Here is a 17,104-nt window from a genome sequence, read left to right on the forward strand (position 1 = left end):
GAGGCGGCGGCGGGTCTGCTGGTGGCGGCGGAGGTAAAGACGAGGGCGGCGGGGGTGGTGGAGGCGGAGGATGCGACGGAGGAGGTGGAGGTGGTGGATGTGATGGAGGCGGGGGTGGTGGAGGATGTGACGGCGGCGGAGGGGGAGGGGGAGGAGCGTCTTCGGGTGGCGGTGGAGGCGGAGGCGGTTCAGATGGAGGCTCTGGGGGTGGCGGTCGCATTTCGGATTGGAAAGATTTTCGATTCGAGGGAAAAGAAAACTTGACAGGCTGGTGAGGCTTGACGCCACCGTCCAAGCTCGTCGCCGTCGCTGTCGATACGCCTGACGAAGATAGGGCAGACTGTCGCGTGGAAAGGCCATCGGAGCCATGTGAGTTAGGGTGCAGCGACCGAAACTGTGAAACAAGCGCGTGAGCTCAGCTATCCGAAAGCGCGCTCGCACGAAGGCCGAAGAAGGAAGGACGGAGCGGATACTCACAGCAGACGAACTTGACCAGGCTGGGTCGACCTGCTTGTCTCTAAGGACTGATCGTCCGTTGACGCCGTTCGGAACGATGGGCGTGCTGGTTGTGACAGACCCAGTTGTGGGATGGAGTGTGTGACCGTTCACGTAACTCTTCTGGGCGAGTTTGTCTGCTCGGGGTTGAGTGGGCACACCGTTGAGCATACGAGGCCCAGTGGGTGGTGGAGCGCCAATTTTACTGTTGGAAGGCCCGGCAGCCGAGGAAGAGAGCCCATTCGGGGGCTGGGAGACGGGGTGTGATGGAAGATGGGCGGCGTTGAGCAGCGCTCGCGGCCCTCGCGGAGGGGCCTTTCCCGACATTTTTCACCAGCTGCTCGAACACACGTCGAGTGAAGGCCAGTGCGACGAGATGAGGGGGTGATGTGGGCCCTTGGATGGGGAGAATGGGGTCTGTGAGATGCGCTCGGTGTTGTGGACGATGGTGAAGAGGCGACAAGGCAAAGCGTGGAACAAACACTGTCCAATTCCAGCCCAACAGGGGAACACACAAACTTCGCCCCCGGACTGCCATCACACCGACCCCATCCCGCCCTGCTCCTCACCTCTACTATCAATCTCGTCCTGATCATTCCACATCTCTATCGCTGAACATCGTTGGAGACGCTCTCAGGCTGTTCTAAGTAGATGTCGTTGTCTCGTGGATTGCAACCTCTCGCCCGCGCACCATGTCTCACATTTCTTGAATACAATAGCTGGCTCGACGACTTACAGTAGGCCATACTTTATCCCCCCTCGTATCCATGAAAACTTGAATATCAAAACCCTATCCTTCCTATCATCTCGCTCTCTTTCCCATCTGTTTGAGTCTACAACCTCTACCCGCCTTCGCCATGCCTTCCTAGCGCTAGGGCGCGTGCTTACCTGAGTCACAAGATTTGGAGACGGTTTGCGGTGCCTGCGATGCTTGCCATTGAACATGAGAGTAACAGGGCTGAAAGCTAATCCACCCCAACTCTCCACCCAGCCTCGAGGCTCCTCGCAGGTTTGTTTGGACGTGTTTGATTTAGACAATGATGCTAGACACGCGTAAATTGGGAGATAGAAACCTCTCTGACTTCCCCTCCTTTGTCGCACCCGTGAATGCATGTCCTAACACCAAAACTCGCTATTAGCTCCTATCCTGGGCTCAGCGTCAGAATCATCCAATGCACCAGACCCTCGTTCGTTGGTAACGATATACACAGTTCAGTGATCGCCGAGGATCGCCGTACCTTGCGGCAGTGCTGGCAGAATGTACTGTGCCTACTTGTGCGCGCTCATTGATCAAAGCCTGTATGTATTTCAGCCACGCCTGGTTGCGTCGATCACACCAAAGCATGCTCATTGACACAGCTATATCTTTTTTTCCATGTGCTCGCGTTACATGCCCGCTATGGTCGGGACATCACCCGGGCATCCGAGTCCTTGTAGGAGACTCTGAATCGTATATGTATTGGAGGACTTGGTTAGTTCAGCTTCTCCATTTCTCCCTTGTTTCGCGTCACTGAGTATTTTGCTGCCATGATTTCCTCAGCCACCCTCCTTACCGCCCTCTTCCTCTCCGCTACCTCTACCGCCACGGTCCTCCCACCCCGCGTCGCCGCTGTTAACCCAGTCGTTAGTGGCACACCCCAAGTTCTGGGCGTCGTGAGCGACCCTACGCTGGACCGAGACTCGTGCGGCTCATCCCTGATCGGCGGGAGAGTACTTTGGGCGTGTCGTGACACAGAGCCCGTCGGATCCGACGGTATCCCCACCCTTCCCGTCATCAGCAGCACCGCCAGCTGGAGCGACCTCGACTCGAGTGGGCTGCCCGTCCTCGACGGGAGCACCTACCCCATGTACGGGAACAACAACGAGGAGCCGTTCTACCCACTGCAGGCCGACGAGTGCGACGACAACTCGGCGGGCGGCTGCAGCGACGGCACGCGCTACGCCATCTGGCCGGACACCCCGCCGCTCGTCACCAACACCGCCGCAGACGGCACCGTCACGGCGTACACGTGGATCCGCAAGGCGCACATCACGGACAGTCTGACGGACCTCGCGCCCGACCCCGACACGTCGCTCTACAAGGTCGTGTACTCCCCCTCCGCAGCACACGACGCGCTGCCCGCCGTCACCATCGTCGACGAGGCGTTCTGGGCCGCCGACGAGCAGGTCCCGTACGGCGCGTACGGCAGCATCGTCTCCGCCGACGGCAGCACCGCGTACCTCTACGGAAAAGGAAGCTCGGGCACCATCGCGCTCGCCAAAGTGCCCGTCGGGAGCATCGAGGACAAGACCCAGTACCAGTTCTACGAGAACGGCAGCTGGACGCCGACCCCGCCGTCGCTCAACGCGAGCGACATCAACGTCCCGAACGCGTCCGCCGGCGGGCAGGGCACGTACTTCTTCTCGCCGCCGTGGGAGCGCTACGTGTGGATCGGGCAGGCGGGGATCAGCGTCTCGGCGGACTTCTTCGTCACGACGGCGCCGGCGCCCGAGGGCCCGTGGGCGGCGCCGGTGCAGTTCTATTCGGCGGAGAACGGGAACGCGACGCTGGGCGCGTATAGTCTGCAGGCGAACCCTGCGCTCGGCGGGTTCGAGGACGGCGCGAACGATGTGTATTTGACGTACACGAAGAACGATGTGATTAATGGTGTGGGCTTTTATAGCACGCCGTTGATCAAGGTGTCCTGGGAGTAAAGTGCCTGTCCGAGGGGAAAGGGATTGGGTGCAGGATGATGTGAGGTGACGTTGGTGGACTCGGGCTCATCGGGGCAGGTATTTACTTATGGGCTTTTCATTGGGCTTGTAGATAGCGTGTGTCTTTCATCATTGCTTTAGGTTTTTGGGTTTCTTGGGATCAATGCACGTTTTAGAGCTTGTTCCGTGGCATAGTACGGCAGCTGTGGAACGTAGTATATATAGCCGTATTCCAAATGGCCATGGTCAAGACTTGCTATGACTGTCGTGCATGTGCCACTGACGATGAGTGGGTGTGGCAAAAAAAAAAAAAATTGACCGACATCTTACAAGTATTCCCTCCCCCCGTGTTTTGACATGCCTCATCGTGACGCTACAGTTCGACCCTTTCTTTATCGAGTTTCTCGTAAGGCTTCGCCGCGTCGGTGCCAGTATATGCGGGATGTTGGAGCGTGAGTCCTTACCATTGTCGCTCTGGTATCCATCCCTGATGTTCCAAAAGCAACACGGCAGAAACGGATACCAGCCCGGCAATGAACGAAAACTCTGAAGAAGATGTGGAGATATGGGTGATGACTCAAGCGACGACCACCGTGGACCGAGGGAGGAGAAGCAAGCAAGCATGAAGTCGAAATCAGCTATTTGATGGGATAACGGACAAAATTGATACCCACCCCGCAAGCTGGCCGCTTGACCCCGGGCCCTGGATCGCGCGGTCCCCCATCGTCGTCCTCGCATCCATCTACTTATCATCGCCTCTCTCGTCCTGCGGCTGCCTCGCGCACCCCGACTTCCCCACCTCCTCTTTTCCCGCACCCGCACACTTTTCCGTTCCTCTCCTGCAAACGGCACCTTGTATATATATATGCGAAAGGCACCGCATCTGCAAACGGCGCCTCGCGCGGCGACCTCAACAGCGGCTTCCTCGACCAGATCCAAGCGCTCTGCTGGATGCAGACGTGCATCGCCAAAGTCGGCGGGGACCGCACGAGGGCGACGATCAACGGCGCGAGAGCGCGGGCGCGTCCGTCTGTCGCGCTGCGCATGACGATCGGTGTCGACGGGCGGCGGGAGGGGCTGGTTGGGCAGGGTTGTTTGGGCAGGGTATTGCGCAGAGCGTGTATCGGACGCAGTTGGCGGGGCCGCGGGCGCTTGTTGTGTGTGCTTTTCGTGCGTTATGTCTTTGCTGAGTGGGAGGGGTGGGGATGTGGGCAGCATCGGTTTGAGTTCTATGCGGAGCAGGCGGGGTGCGGGGGCGCGCGGACGAGGGAGGAGACTGTGGGGTCTTTGGGGAAGGCGGATATGGTGACGCTGGGGAAGGCGCAGGATGCGGCGAACGGGCTGTGGGTCTTCCGCTGTTTGTCGCTCGTTGCTGATCCGATACAACGCAACCCAGCCTGACTCGACTCGGTGTGGTCCTCTGAATCGGCACCAGCAATGGGAGTGGATACAAGCTGTTCGAGCCTGCGCTGGGCTTTCACAGACCACCCGAGCGCGCTGTTCCAGGCCGGGGACTTTGCAAAGGCGCCGCTCATCGTCGGGTGCGCTGCTCCCTTCCTCCCGCCGTTCCCTCCCTTATACGAATCTATGTTTACCTCAGTTCATAACCGTGTCCACACAATCGTGCCCTGCGAACTTATGCAATCAGCGCAACATCCAACGAAACACTCTCAAGCGGAACCGACATCCCCAGCGCGCTCAAGAGCTTCTTCCCCGCGATCACGGACGCAGACGTCGGCGCGATTGTCGCTGCGTACCCCGCCGACGACTTTACGGGTGCGGAACAGGTGATGCAGTTCGCGACGGGCGATGCGGAGTTGCGGTGTGGGGTGCGTTTTTTCCTTGTCTCTTCAATCGCGTTTTCTCCGTTGTCGCATCTCCATTGCTGTGGGAAATTTAAGTTTGGATTCAGCTGACATTGACCATGTGATATGATGCGGAATGCAGAGAGAGGTGATGAGCGGGGCGGCTGCGAAGAGCGAGGTGAAGACGTGGACGTATACGTACAACCAGGCGAACCCAACAGGCGGGTCGGATGCCGCTGGGCATGCTGCTGAGAACTGGATGGTGTTCCGCGGGTCGAACACCGGGTACGCGTCAAGCGCAAGTGTCGCCTGGACACAACAGTGACACTGGCTCGTTCCTTGTGATCCCGATCGTAACGTGAAGGGCGGACGGCACAGTGACAGTCACCCCGCAATCCCCCGTCGAGCTCGCATTCGCAGCGGAGCTGATCGCGTACCGGCTCTCGTTCGTGCGCGCGGGGGACTCGAACGCGTTTAAGCTCGCGATGTCGCCGCCGTGGGATGGGTACGGCGCCGACGGGTCGGGTGGGCAGGCAGTGCGGATAGAGATGCAGCAGGACTCGCGGAACGGCACGAGTGCGTCGGGGAGCTATACGGAGAGGCAGCTGGGGGAGGAGGGTGAGAGGTGTGTGTTGGTGGGTGGGATGGTTGAGGATTTGGAGAATTAGGGAGGTGGGGTGGAGGGAGTTCGAGGGAATATGGGCGGAGGGAACTTGAGGGAGTTTGGAGGAGGATGGGGTGGCAAGCTGAATTGAAGAATCTGTGGTGTCGCGTATTACCCTGGATGTGTCAATCATGCGTTCTCGCGCATTTATTCGTCAAAGTTACTCGCCCGTGACCGTGGCCGCAATATGGCAGTGATTTGACTAGAGATGGGGTGAGCGGTGGACCGCAAGGAGAACGCGGCGATCAGTGGATGAGCCATTCTGCTGACCGTGACCTCAACGAAGCAGGGGGAAATGAACGCCTTCTTAGTACGAGTACGCCGGAAGTTCAGTAGTGCAGCCAGAGAGTTCTAAAGATGGAGTGGGTGCTGAGCCCGTCGCCCTGATCTTCGAGTAATCGCCGAGGGAGGTTAGAGTGGCGATGGTACGCGCGTGAAGGTATGGCAGAAGGATGCAAATGCTTCCCGACGGAGGGGGTGAGTGTGTATTATGAAACGCTGACAATGTGACGGCATTCAAGAGAGCATTTGAGGGACGGAGGACCGACTGGCTGGGCATCGCAGTGGGTTTGTCGTGGAAGAAACGTGATCGCTTCCTGGCACGTATGACTTGTTATAGCAAGGAAGAAAGGATGGTTGCTGTCGATAGGGGATGGACTGTGGTATACCGGCGGCAATGGAGAGCTGGCGGCGGAATCGGCCGGCGTCTGGGAATCTAAGATTGCAATATCGAGCCATAATGATAGCTACAAGCCACATTCCGTCCTCCTCTTCGCTCCCCTTCCACCTCCTCTCCCCTCCATCCATCCATCCCCCCGTTTGTCCCGCTGAGAACGGTTGACTGGGAGCAGAGATGAGCTTGGCCGAGACGGTGTGGTGTGGGCAGCCACAATGTGACTTGTATGTAACGGTGTATGCGTGACGCGTGACGTGTCTGTTGAGTGGGGGTTGGGGGACGGGGAGAGAGGAATCCGCGACGACGTTGAGCGAGAGGCCAGCTGTCCCATCTCCCACTTCCGGGCCAGACCAGCCCGAGCACATCGCCCTTCCCCTTTCTTTATTCTTGTCCCCCCTCTCTTTCTCCCGCATATACTCGACGACTGCGGTGCACGCGGCTTCCCCTCGGCAGCCTGACGACGGCCTCCTCCTGGGACGGCCACACTCACATCCCCGTCCTCTGACACAACACATCAATCCAGACAAGTCAGTTCTCTGTCCCTCTACTACTCCCGTCCCCCGCTCCCCTCCCCGTTCCCCATATCCCGCATATACTCAATTGTCCCCCAGACACGTTTTTCCACAGCCCTGCTGTATTTTTTAACCGCTCGCATCCACCCCACTATCCAGACGCCCTTCTTCCTCCCGTGCGTCCGTCCCCTCTTCCCCTCCTCGTCTCTCCATCCCGTCTAGAACCACGCGTTTTTTTCGCGACACCCTCCCCTCGCTTCGGTCTGGCCCGTGATGACTAACACCGGCGTCTACCCACAGGTGAACCAACGACGAAGACGCTAGGCGTGCATATCTCGCCCCGTCCCCCCGATACCATCGCGCCATGTCGTTTATGGGCGGAGGAGGATCCGGCGGCATGAACATGAACCCCGGTATGAATATGAATATGGGCGGAGGCCAAGGTGCGCGCCGTCCATCCTACACCACGCATTGTTTTCTAATACTAACACGATGCGTGTGCATACAGGTATGAACATGAACGGCATCAACCAAGGCGGCGGAGGCGGCGGAGGATTCATCAATCCCGCCATGCTCGCTGCGTTCAAGCAGCAACAACAACAACAGAACCCCGGCGGGAGCCCGAACCCCAATCCTCCCGGCGGCACTATGGGCTTCTCGCCTGCCCAGCTCCAGGCTATGGGCATGAGCGGCATGGGCAACATCAGCGGTATGGGTGGTATGGGCCAGATGGGCGGTGGCGGCGGCGGCGGAGGGATGGGCGGCATGAGTCAAGGCCAGATGGGCAGCATCAACCCCGCACAACTCTCGCACGCGATGCAGATGCACGGCAGCGGCGGCGGCGGCGGTGGGGGGCAGGGCGGGCAGGGTATTTCCCAGGCACAGATGATGGCACTGCGGCAGGCGCAGATGCGCCAGCAGCAGCAGCAACACCAGCAACACCAGCAGCAGCAGCAGCAACATCAGAACCAGAACCAGAATCAGCAAGGCGGTGGCGCGCAGCACGCGCCGTTCGCTCCCGGTACACCCAGCAATGCGCATCATCATCAGCCTGGATCGTCCATCTCGCCGCAGCAGCTCATGGCTAGCGCCGGCTCCGGCGGCCAGGGCCAGGGTCAAGGCCAAGGCGGGGGCATGGGCGGTGGACTCAATCTCACGCCCGCGCAGCTGCTTCAGCAGCAGCAGACGGGTGGCGCGCAGCATGCTCAGCACGGCCAGGGGTCTATGGGCAGTATGGGCTCGATGGGTCCCATGGGTGGGATGGGCGGGATGGGTCAGGGTATGAGCGGGATGAACATGGGCGGCGGCGGCGGCGGTATGCAGGGTATGGGCCAGGGATCGGCTAGTACCGGTATGGGGATGGGCGGGATGGGAGGGATGGGTGGTATGGGCGGTATGTCGGGGATGGGCGGTATGCAGGGGATGGGAGGTATGGGCGGGATGAACATGGGGATGAATCCCAATTCTGGTGCCTCCGGGATGGGCCATATGGGCGGCTCGTTCGGCGGGATGGGCGGGCAAGGTCAAGGACAGCAAGGGAACCCCGGTCAAGGTCAAGGTCAAGGCGCGCAGGGTGGACAGGGACAAGGACAAGGCATGCCTGGCGGTGGCGGTGGAGGGTTCGCCGGGCTGAACCTCGCGAACCTGCCGCCGCACATCCTGCAGCGGCTGCAGCAGATGAACCCGGTGCAGCAGCAGCAGTTTCTCGCGCACCAGCAGCGGGCGATGATGCAGCAGCGCGAGCAGCAGGCTGCTGCCGCTGCTGCTGCGCTGGCGCAGGCGCAGGGACAAGGACAAGGTACGGTCTTTTTATTTTTATTTTTATTTGCCTTTGTCGGGATCGTGATGTACTGATGCTTTCGTCGTGGGCAGGTCAAGGACAGAGCCAGCAGCAGCAGCAGCACCCCGGTGCGCCGGCTACGCCTGCGCCTGGCCAGCAAGGACAGGGGCAGGGGCAGGGGCAGGGGCAGGGGCAGCCAGGTCGAGCGGGCGCGGGGACACCGCGTCCCCCGCTTATATCGTCGCAGTCGCAGCCGCTTCCCCAATCGCAGCCGCTTCCCCAATCGCAGGCTCAGGCTCAGCAGGGCGCACCGCAGCAGGGAGGAGGGGGAGGCGATCCGCGCCCGTCGTCGCGCGCGATTCAGAGGCCGGGTACGGCGAGCGGGGTGCATCCGTCTTCGGGCGGTGGTGGTGGTGGTGGTGGTGGTGGTGCGATGGGCAGTGTTAATCCGCAGATGAACGTCGGGTCGCCGCAGATGGGCGGGCAGGGGCAGAATCTGAATCCGCGGATGAATATGGGCGGGATGGGCAATATCGGAGGGATGGGCAATGTGGGCGGAGGGATGGGAGGTATGGGAGCGATGGGTGGTGCGATGGGTGGTGCGATGGGCGGGATGGGTGGTATGGCGATGAACATGGGCGCGATGAACATGAACATTAATCCGCAGATGAACATGGGCGGCAATATGGGCGTGCCCGCGCACGCGCACGCGGCGTCGATTTCTGTCCCGTCTACGCCGTCTGCGTCTGCCGGCCCCGGCCCCGGCCCCGGCCCCGTTTCTGCGGCGTCGCCGATGCCGATGCGCGGCGGGATGGGGTCGCCGATGCCGATGCCTGCTTCTGGTGGAGGGGGGACGAATACGAGGCCGTCGTCGAGGGCGCAGAGTGTGAGGCCGCAGAGCAGGCATCCGAGTCAGCCGCTGGCGGGTGTGGGTGGGGCGGTGGTGCATGGTGTGCATTCGCAAGGGCAAGGGCAGGCGCAAGGTCAAGGTCAAGGTCAAGGGCAGATGCAAGGACAAGGACAAGGGCAGGCGCAGCATTCGCCGCTTGTGCAGCAGCATGTTGGGCTTGGTCAGGCGCAGGGTCTGGTTCAAGGACAGGTGCAAGGACAAGCGCAGATGCAGGGACAAGGACAGGGAGGGCAGCAAGCGCCCGGAACGCCTGGGAGCCATCATCCGCAGATGAGCCCTGCCGGGTCGCCCCGGATCGGGGGCGGCATGGGTATGAACATGAACATGAACATGAACATGAACATGGGCATGGGCGGCATGCAGGGGATGAACGGCGCGCCCGGGCACGGTCATGGACATGGCTACGGCGGTCCTGTTCCTGGGCACGGGCCGGGGGCGGGGATGATGGGTCCGCCGGCGATGCCGCAGGGCAGGATGGGGATGGGGCCGCAGCCGGGTATGGGTGGGGTGTCTGGGCAGCAGGGGCATCCTCAGCAGGGGCATCCTCAGCAGCAGCAGCAGGGCCAGCAGCAGAGAGAGAGAGAGAGGTCGGCGAGTGTTGCGCCTGGGCGGGAGCAGGTGCGTGTCTTTCCTCCGCTTTTTTTTTTTTTTTGCGAGCGGATGACTGATTATTTGGTGGTGTGTTGGGTGTGGTTGCGTAGAGCGTCGGCGCGGACATGATGCCCCTGGCTATGGGTATGAACGGCGGTATGCCGTCTATCTCGGCGCCGCCGGGCATGCAGCGCCAGTCGTCGCAGGCGAGTCTTTCGGCGTCGCCTGCGCGGCCTGGGGCGCCTGTGGGTCTGCCCAACGTCAATGCCAATGTTGGTGTCGGTGTGCCCATGAGGAAGGACGGTACTCCTGTCCCCGGCGCGGTGCTCAACGGGATGCCCGGTGCGCATGCGCATGTGCAAGCGGGTGCGGGCGCGGGCGTTGCGGGTGTGAACGGCGCGGCGCAGCAGCAGCAGGGAGGTGGGGGGTCCAAGTTGCCGGCGCATTTGGCGAGCTTGGATCCAGCTGTGACGCGTATTACGTTCGTACCTGTTCCTGCGCCTGGAACCGAGGGCGACGTAGAGGAGGAGAAGGAGATCGATGGCGAAGACGGCAAGAACGAGGACGGCGTCAAGATCGAAGACAAGACCGACGAAGAGGAAGCGAAGAAGAAGAAAGAGGGAGACGATGACCATGATATGGACGCGGCGGACGCGGACGACGAGCAGGAGAAGGGCGAAGCCGATGAAGACGATACCGCCGACTCGAAGAAACCGAAGTCGCAGTCCAAGCTCAAAAAGCAGACCACCAAAAAACCATCCAGCAACCCGATTCCTCCCCTCACAGACACGCAGGTCGCGGAGATGCAGGCGTTCATGGCGAGCGATGGCGCGTACGACGCGCTGCTGCGCGCGCAGCAGGCGCGCATGGCGCAGGAGCTCAAGAGCGCGGGCCCGGCGGCGCGCGGCGCGTGGTGGGAGCGCGAGTACAATGGCGCTGTTATGGCGGGTGTTGCTGCGATGCAGCATCCTGCGCAGAGGAGGCAGCAGCAGCAGGAGAAGTTTGATGTGCGGTATCCGAAGCCGCGGGTTGCGCCTGGGCAGATGGGGCTGAATGGGAGGAAGAAGGGGCCGAAGAGGGAGGGGATTAGGGTGTATGTGTTTTTCATTCTTTGTTGTTTTGGTTGAGGGATGGGACGCTTAATGCGTGTTATAGGCCGGGCAAGATTGCGCTCGAGGATGCGAACAGGCCCGAGCAGCTTGTGCCGATTCGGCTGGAGTTCGATGTGGAGCATCAGAAGTTTAGGGATACGCTCGTTTGGAACTTGAACGGTACGTTTTCTCTGCCGCACCTATATCCCTTCCTCGTTCTAATGGCCTCGTGTGTTCTACAGACCCGGTGATCACTCCGGAACACTTTGCGCAGACGGTCGTCGAGGACTATGCGCTCGCGCAGAGCTACCACGGTCTCATCACCAAATCGATCCAGGAGCAGCTGAGCGACTACAAGGCGCACACGGCCACCCTCGACGCGGAGTATTATTCTTCGGACGCTGTCAAGCCTATTTCTACTGTCTCTTCGGTCCTGCCGCTTGGGGATGTGTTTGATCGGTTCAAGGGCGAAGACGCGGACGGCGAGTGGAATACGTCTGCCCGTGCAGGCCCGAACGGCGTGGCTCGGGATGAAGACGACGGCGAAGACACCAAGGTGGGCTTGTGCGTTGGTAAAGGTGTGCTGGACGACGAAGCTGTGCAGTGGTGGGAGGGCTGGCGGAGGAGGAATAGGGAGCGTGCGGAGGCGCTCGGTGCGGCTGCTGCTGCGCGCAGGGCCAGGAAGCGCCGAAAGGTGATGGGTGTTGTTGATGCTGTCGTGAAGACCGAGGATGAGGGCACGGGCAAGGAGAACGATGTGAAGGTGAAGATTATGAAGGACGATGAGGAGAAGGCGTTGCTGTTGAATGAGATGGAGGTGGATCATGCGGAGGTGCTTGAGGATATGCGGATATTGGTCAAGGTGCGTTTTTTATATATTGTGGTTCGTCGAATCGAATTTCGGAGGCTGATTCGGTCTCGTGGGATATAGCTCGATATTATCGTCGGCTCGATGAAGCTGGATGACCAGTTCGAGTGGGACATCGATAACCTCGATTCGTCACCCGAGCAGTTTGCGGATGTGTATGCGAATGAGCTGGGTCTTGGTGGGGAGTTCAAGTAGGTTTCTTTATATAGGTCTTTGACATGAAACTGATGCAAGGGAATGCAGGACCGCCATCGCGCATGCCATTCGGGAACAAGTCCAAGTATACCAAAAGTCGCTCTTCCTCGTTGGTCACCCATCCGATGGCTCTGCAATCCAGGACGACGATCTTCGCATGTCGTTCCTCCCTTCTCTTGCGTCTGGCGCGCGCACCATGGACCAAGTGTCGTCGTTCACGCCTCTGCTCAACTATCTCAGCGACGGCGAGATCGACCGCAGCGAGAAGGAGCGCGAGCGCGAGATGACGAAGCGGCGGAAGCGCAACACGCGTGGACGGCGTGGTATCACTTTGCCCGATCGCGAGCCGAACAGGACGTACCGCACGCCCGCCATCGGGTTCCCCGAGCTCGACCCGGCGGTCCTCGCTCAGGCTGTCGCCGCGAACGCCCCTACCTCGCGTCGTGCTGCCGCTGCCGCCGCATCAGCCAATATCGCACAGATGGTCGCGAGCGAGAACGGCACACCCATCATGCCTATGCAAACCCAAGCTGCGCAGCCGCTCTCTGCCCAGCTGCCTGCCTCGCAGAAGGACAAGAAGGTGAAGGGGCACTTCAAGGCGCCGTCGTATCCACAGACCCTGCTTCACCCGCGTGCGCATGTCAATGCGCCGACGCCGTCCACTGCCGCAGATGCATCGCTCTTGCCCGCTGGTCCGCCGATGGAGAACGATCCGCCGCCAGCGATGGTGGTGCCTGTGGTGGTGCAGCCGCCCGACAGTCGCACGCTCGCGAGACGTGCCAAGGAGCTCGAAAGGGAGGCGAAGGAGAAGGAGTTCGCCGACGGGCAGCACGCGAATATGATCGATGGCGTGTGGCATTGCTCCAACTGCGGTTGTCCCGATTCAATTGCTGTTGGCAGAAGGAAGGGCCCGCTGGGAGACAAGTCCCAGTGTGGTGATTGTGGTAAGTTCTTTCCTCGTTCAACTACGAAATTAGTGGGTTGCTGATGGCGGCGCGATGTTACAGGGAAGTACTGGCATCGTCATCGTCGTCCTCGACCGGTGGATTACAACACCGATCCTGATTATCACCTGAACGCCAAGCGCGACGGGGAGCCCAAGGCCAATGCAGCGCGTAAGAAGCGTGGACCGCAGTCTCATGCGGTCACCGAAGAACCCGAAACGCCTGTTCGCCCCAAAATAGACACAACACCGTCGTCGCGCTCGCAGCAGCTGGTCGACGCCACCCCAGGACCAGGCGACGACGAGAGGGCCGCTTCGCCAAGCAGCATGTCAAGCGTGTCAGACGCGCCGCTCGCTCAGCAGATGCTCTCCGTCAACGGCGGTGGAGCCGGTCGCGTCAGTCCAGCGACGAGAGGCCGATCTGCGTCGTCGAGACCGCCTGACACGCCCGTGACGCGTTCGAGTGCGGTACGTCTGAATTTGTTTTCTTGAGTAAATGGACATACGAGGGAGACTGATGACAAAGGGATGGCGCAGACGCCAGCGTGGCTGACGAGCGCGATACGGAGTATGCAGGCCAAGTGGCCGGACGACAAGTTCGAGGCGATATTGCGCAAGCCGAGCGCCAAGGCCGGGACGCCTGCCGAGTGGAGGATCAAGTGTCTGGATTGTCCTGGCAAGGTGCGTTTAGTCTCTCGAGGTTTGATTTGGGCGCAGGCTGATGGAGAGATGCGAATGTGCAGCTATATACCCCCGGCCCTGGCGATTCGCTCTCGAACTTTGAGGTGCACCTGAAGAACCGGCAACACCGGCAGCGGGTGAACGAGCGACTTGGCGCCTCATAGATTCCTGCACTCTCCTCGAACTCTATACAATAATCGAATGTTCCCTTTCTCGTTTTTCAAAAATGACCCAGCGTATTGCTGCGCACAGTGCTACCTGATCGAGCTTCTCCTACGAGGCTTCGTCGTAATAAGATTTCTTTCTTTCTTTTATTGCCTTACGTACTATTGTCTACGATGTCTACTAGATTTTCTCTGGAGTCCGCCCAAAAAATTGTTATTACCACTAGCTCGTTTTGATTGATTGTATATTTGCTATTCTAATGTGACTTTCGTGAAAATTGACATTTCACTTCTCTGCTACCTATCATGCGATGCACTAAATTCTTCAGAAAGAAGACTCGAATAGTGAGCTGTAACCAACCTCCGAGTCGGAGGAGTCGGAGGAGCCCTCTGGACTGGGAAGTACCCTTGGAACAGGTATCAACCTTTTGGACGCCCGAGACTGCCGCGCGAACGTCCATGGAGGCGTAAACATGGTCCAGTTTCCGTACGTTGCTGCCGTATGGCCCAAGTGTTGTTCCACTTCAAACCCGCTCAAGTGCGAGGAGTGCAACGCCATTATCTTGCTCATGGACAAATACATCTCAGCCCATTCACATTCAGCGCTGTAATTCAGCTTTTCACCCATATTGCAGACCACAAAATGAGGCCGGACGTGACTTGTGATGGGCCCAAGGGTGGCATATGGATACGTGTGTATCGCCCGCACACCACCCCTAGAAGGAGCGACGCTGATTACCTCGCTGCGCATGCTCTCGCGTGGAACAAGGTGGTACTTGAAGAGTCGAGATTGCTGTCGGAAATACTAGAGTGAATGCTTGTCATGAGTTGTTCCCGTTGATGGTCAGTTCTGCTCACCTCACCTTGTTGACTTTGACGGGTCTGGTCATGCGATGTCTAGCCTGATCATGAATGGCTTCTACTATATTTCGTTCAGGGATAAAAAACCACCGCCCTTCCTCAAAACTTTCGCACAGATCTGCGCTGACTGATTGGGAAGAGATCAGACGCTATCACATTCCCACTGAACGTTAGCTTACGCAGGATAGTGTTGAAAGGACTATTGACATTCAAACGAGTCCATCCCATGCCCCACGCCTCTTCAAGCCTCGTGAGCTGTCGAAGAAGTTGATGAAGCCATAGTAGTTATAGAAGGTGAGGTACCTTACCAATTTATCATTCGTGTTCAGAGAAAGCAATCGGCATGCTTTCAGGTTGGCATAAGCATTCGTGACAGGACAGTGGTGGTGTGCTTGAGTGAGTCCTTCTCTGGGTCCTGCACATGGTGTGTGATCTGTAGAAGCATAATCACCGTCAAGCTCGTCGCCGGAGGTGTCTGAGGTCATTTTTTCGAGGAAGGGTCGTTTTCTTCCACTTTTCATGATGAATGTCGAAAGCAAGAAGACTTGAAATGCGCACCGCCACTGCATGTACTCGTTTTAGCAACGTGGGAACACGGGAGCAGTGAGCAACACATGGCTGGTCACTTCCTCTACTACTAACTGTACCTTTCGGAAGTTGGAATGCTCCGCTCCGCTATGTTTTATCAGATTCAAATTGTAGCATTACAGACAGCTGATCAAATAAAATACTACATACACTGCCTATTCGACGGAAATACAGAACATTTGTTCTAAGAATTCTACTTCACCATCTCGACCCATGAGTCACATGAAGCCATGCTACTAGTGAGGGCTCCACCAAGTTTGGCAGATATACTCCATATCGCTGAGGCACTGACTACCGAGGCCTGGGAGCGGCGATGTCAAATGCTCCTTCATGGAGAGATAGGAATATTGCTGGGTGAGGACTTGCTGTAGGATGCTTTGCACCTCATGCTTTTGAAGAGCTGACAGAGACGAATACTTCGCGTACGCATCATACAATACATAATGCGGGTGAGCATGGCTTTTGAGAATTCCCAGGTCAATGTAAGGATGGTAGATGGGCTTCAACTGCCCATGAGAAACTCGGCCTATCGGGTTCCGCATGTCAATAGGAATAAAGAAATATCGGTACTCTGTTTTTCTCCTGAACTCCTGCGTGATTTATTAGGTTAAGGATTTTTAGGGGGGTCACCAATAAGAATGCTTACCTTATTGAGGTCCGTTTTCTTACTTTCAGACTCCTGTGCTTTCTCCAGGAGCAGCGAGATATATTTGGTGTCAGAATTACGTCTAGTATTCGACCCTTTGTGGCTTTATTGGTTCATCCAGAAGCCCTCGCACTACGCGGTATTCCTTCTCCATAAGGTCTACAAGTAAATACCGCTGCACACGTCTACACGGCGCTAGGTATCCTATGGGTAGTATTAGCGCCTCCATTGCATCCGTGTGACTCCGCGTTCATCGCATGAGTCACGTCATGTAGCTTACGTAGCCGTCCTACATTACCGTGGGACTCGGACTATATAGCTTTACGCATACGGTAGTGACTTCACACGCTCCTGTCATATATATACAGTCGCTACCATGAATATCATCTAAGTCTTCTCTTTCCACCGAACGACTACCATCGTCAGCCTACCAGCTACCAAGCTACTAACTCAACCTTCAACACTAACTGCCCGGTGAGTTCGTGCTCTTATAGACTTCTCAGCTATACTCGCGATCGTCCTTTGTCAGGTTATGAGCCCCGCGGGGCGCGGCGGAGCCTAGTACCTCAAGGCGGCTTAGTATGCCATGGGGGGAGTAAATCCGCGACAGTTCATCCGAAGCGGTTTTCCCCTTCGCCCTCTGGTTCATCCAGGGCGAGTGGGAATAAAGGGGACACCCTCCCATCATGTGTGAAGGGCCCATTCCACATCCGTGAGAACCCATGCACCTTTACCGGTTCGGGTCTCGAGCGGCTCTGGAGGTCTAGACCGCTAGTCTACCGCGGACTCGCCTGGGCATGATGTAATCCGTCAAGTGTACCCACGCTGACGTTATCTTTACCCCAGATTCATCAACATGTCTACTTCTGGCAACCTTACCCTCTCCACGTCTGCTCAGATCTGCGGTATCTACAACGGTACCGATCTCCTTTCCTGGCGT

General features: G+C 58.4%; 4 protein-coding genes across 4 annotated transcripts; all 4 read left to right on the forward strand.

The window, feature by feature from the left end:
- Window positions 1–1,878: 1,878 nt before the first annotated feature.
- On the forward strand, window positions 1,879–3,446 carry CONPUDRAFT_126342 (uncharacterized protein). Its single transcript, XM_007772034.1, has one exon. The coding sequence runs from the start codon at window positions 2,023–2,025 to the stop codon at window positions 3,187–3,189; it is 1,167 nt and encodes a 388-aa protein (XP_007770224.1). The 5' UTR covers window positions 1,879–2,022; the 3' UTR covers window positions 3,190–3,446.
- Window positions 3,447–4,074: 628 nt separating this feature from the next.
- On the forward strand, window positions 4,075–5,662 carry CONPUDRAFT_58772 (alpha beta-hydrolase; the record flags this gene model as incomplete). The annotated part of the gene is made up of 7 exons (XM_007771592.1): window positions 4,075–4,243; window positions 4,264–4,346; window positions 4,405–4,532; window positions 4,644–4,730; window positions 4,838–5,018; window positions 5,137–5,279; window positions 5,359–5,662. Coding segments are annotated over 7 exons (1,095 nt in total), but the record flags the coding sequence as incomplete, so codon positions are not given.
- A 5,705-nt stretch (window positions 5,663–11,367) lies between these two features.
- Window positions 11,368–11,624, forward strand: CONPUDRAFT_43119 (uncharacterized protein; the record flags this gene model as incomplete). The annotated part of the gene is made up of 2 exons (XM_007771527.1): window positions 11,368–11,398; window positions 11,461–11,624. Coding segments are annotated over 2 exons (195 nt in total), but the record flags the coding sequence as incomplete, so codon positions are not given.
- A 2,173-nt stretch (window positions 11,625–13,797) lies between these two features.
- Window positions 13,798–14,009, forward strand: CONPUDRAFT_37131 (uncharacterized protein; the record flags this gene model as incomplete). The annotated part of the gene is made up of 2 exons (XM_007771519.1): window positions 13,798–13,905; window positions 13,968–14,009. Coding segments are annotated over 2 exons (150 nt in total), but the record flags the coding sequence as incomplete, so codon positions are not given.
- Between the last annotated feature and the right edge of the window lie 3,095 nt (window positions 14,010–17,104).

Source organism: Coniophora puteana (genome assembly GCF_000271625.1).
Source record: "Coniophora puteana RWD-64-598 SS2 unplaced genomic scaffold CONPUscaffold_8, whole genome shotgun sequence".
NCBI classification, from domain to species: domain Eukaryota; kingdom Fungi; phylum Basidiomycota; class Agaricomycetes; order Boletales; family Coniophoraceae; genus Coniophora; species Coniophora puteana.

Coding starts and splice junctions, on each gene's coding strand:
- CONPUDRAFT_126342 (XM_007772034.1), top strand. CDS start 2,023: ATGATTTCCTCAGCCACCCTCCTTACCGCCCTCTTCCTCTCCGCTACC.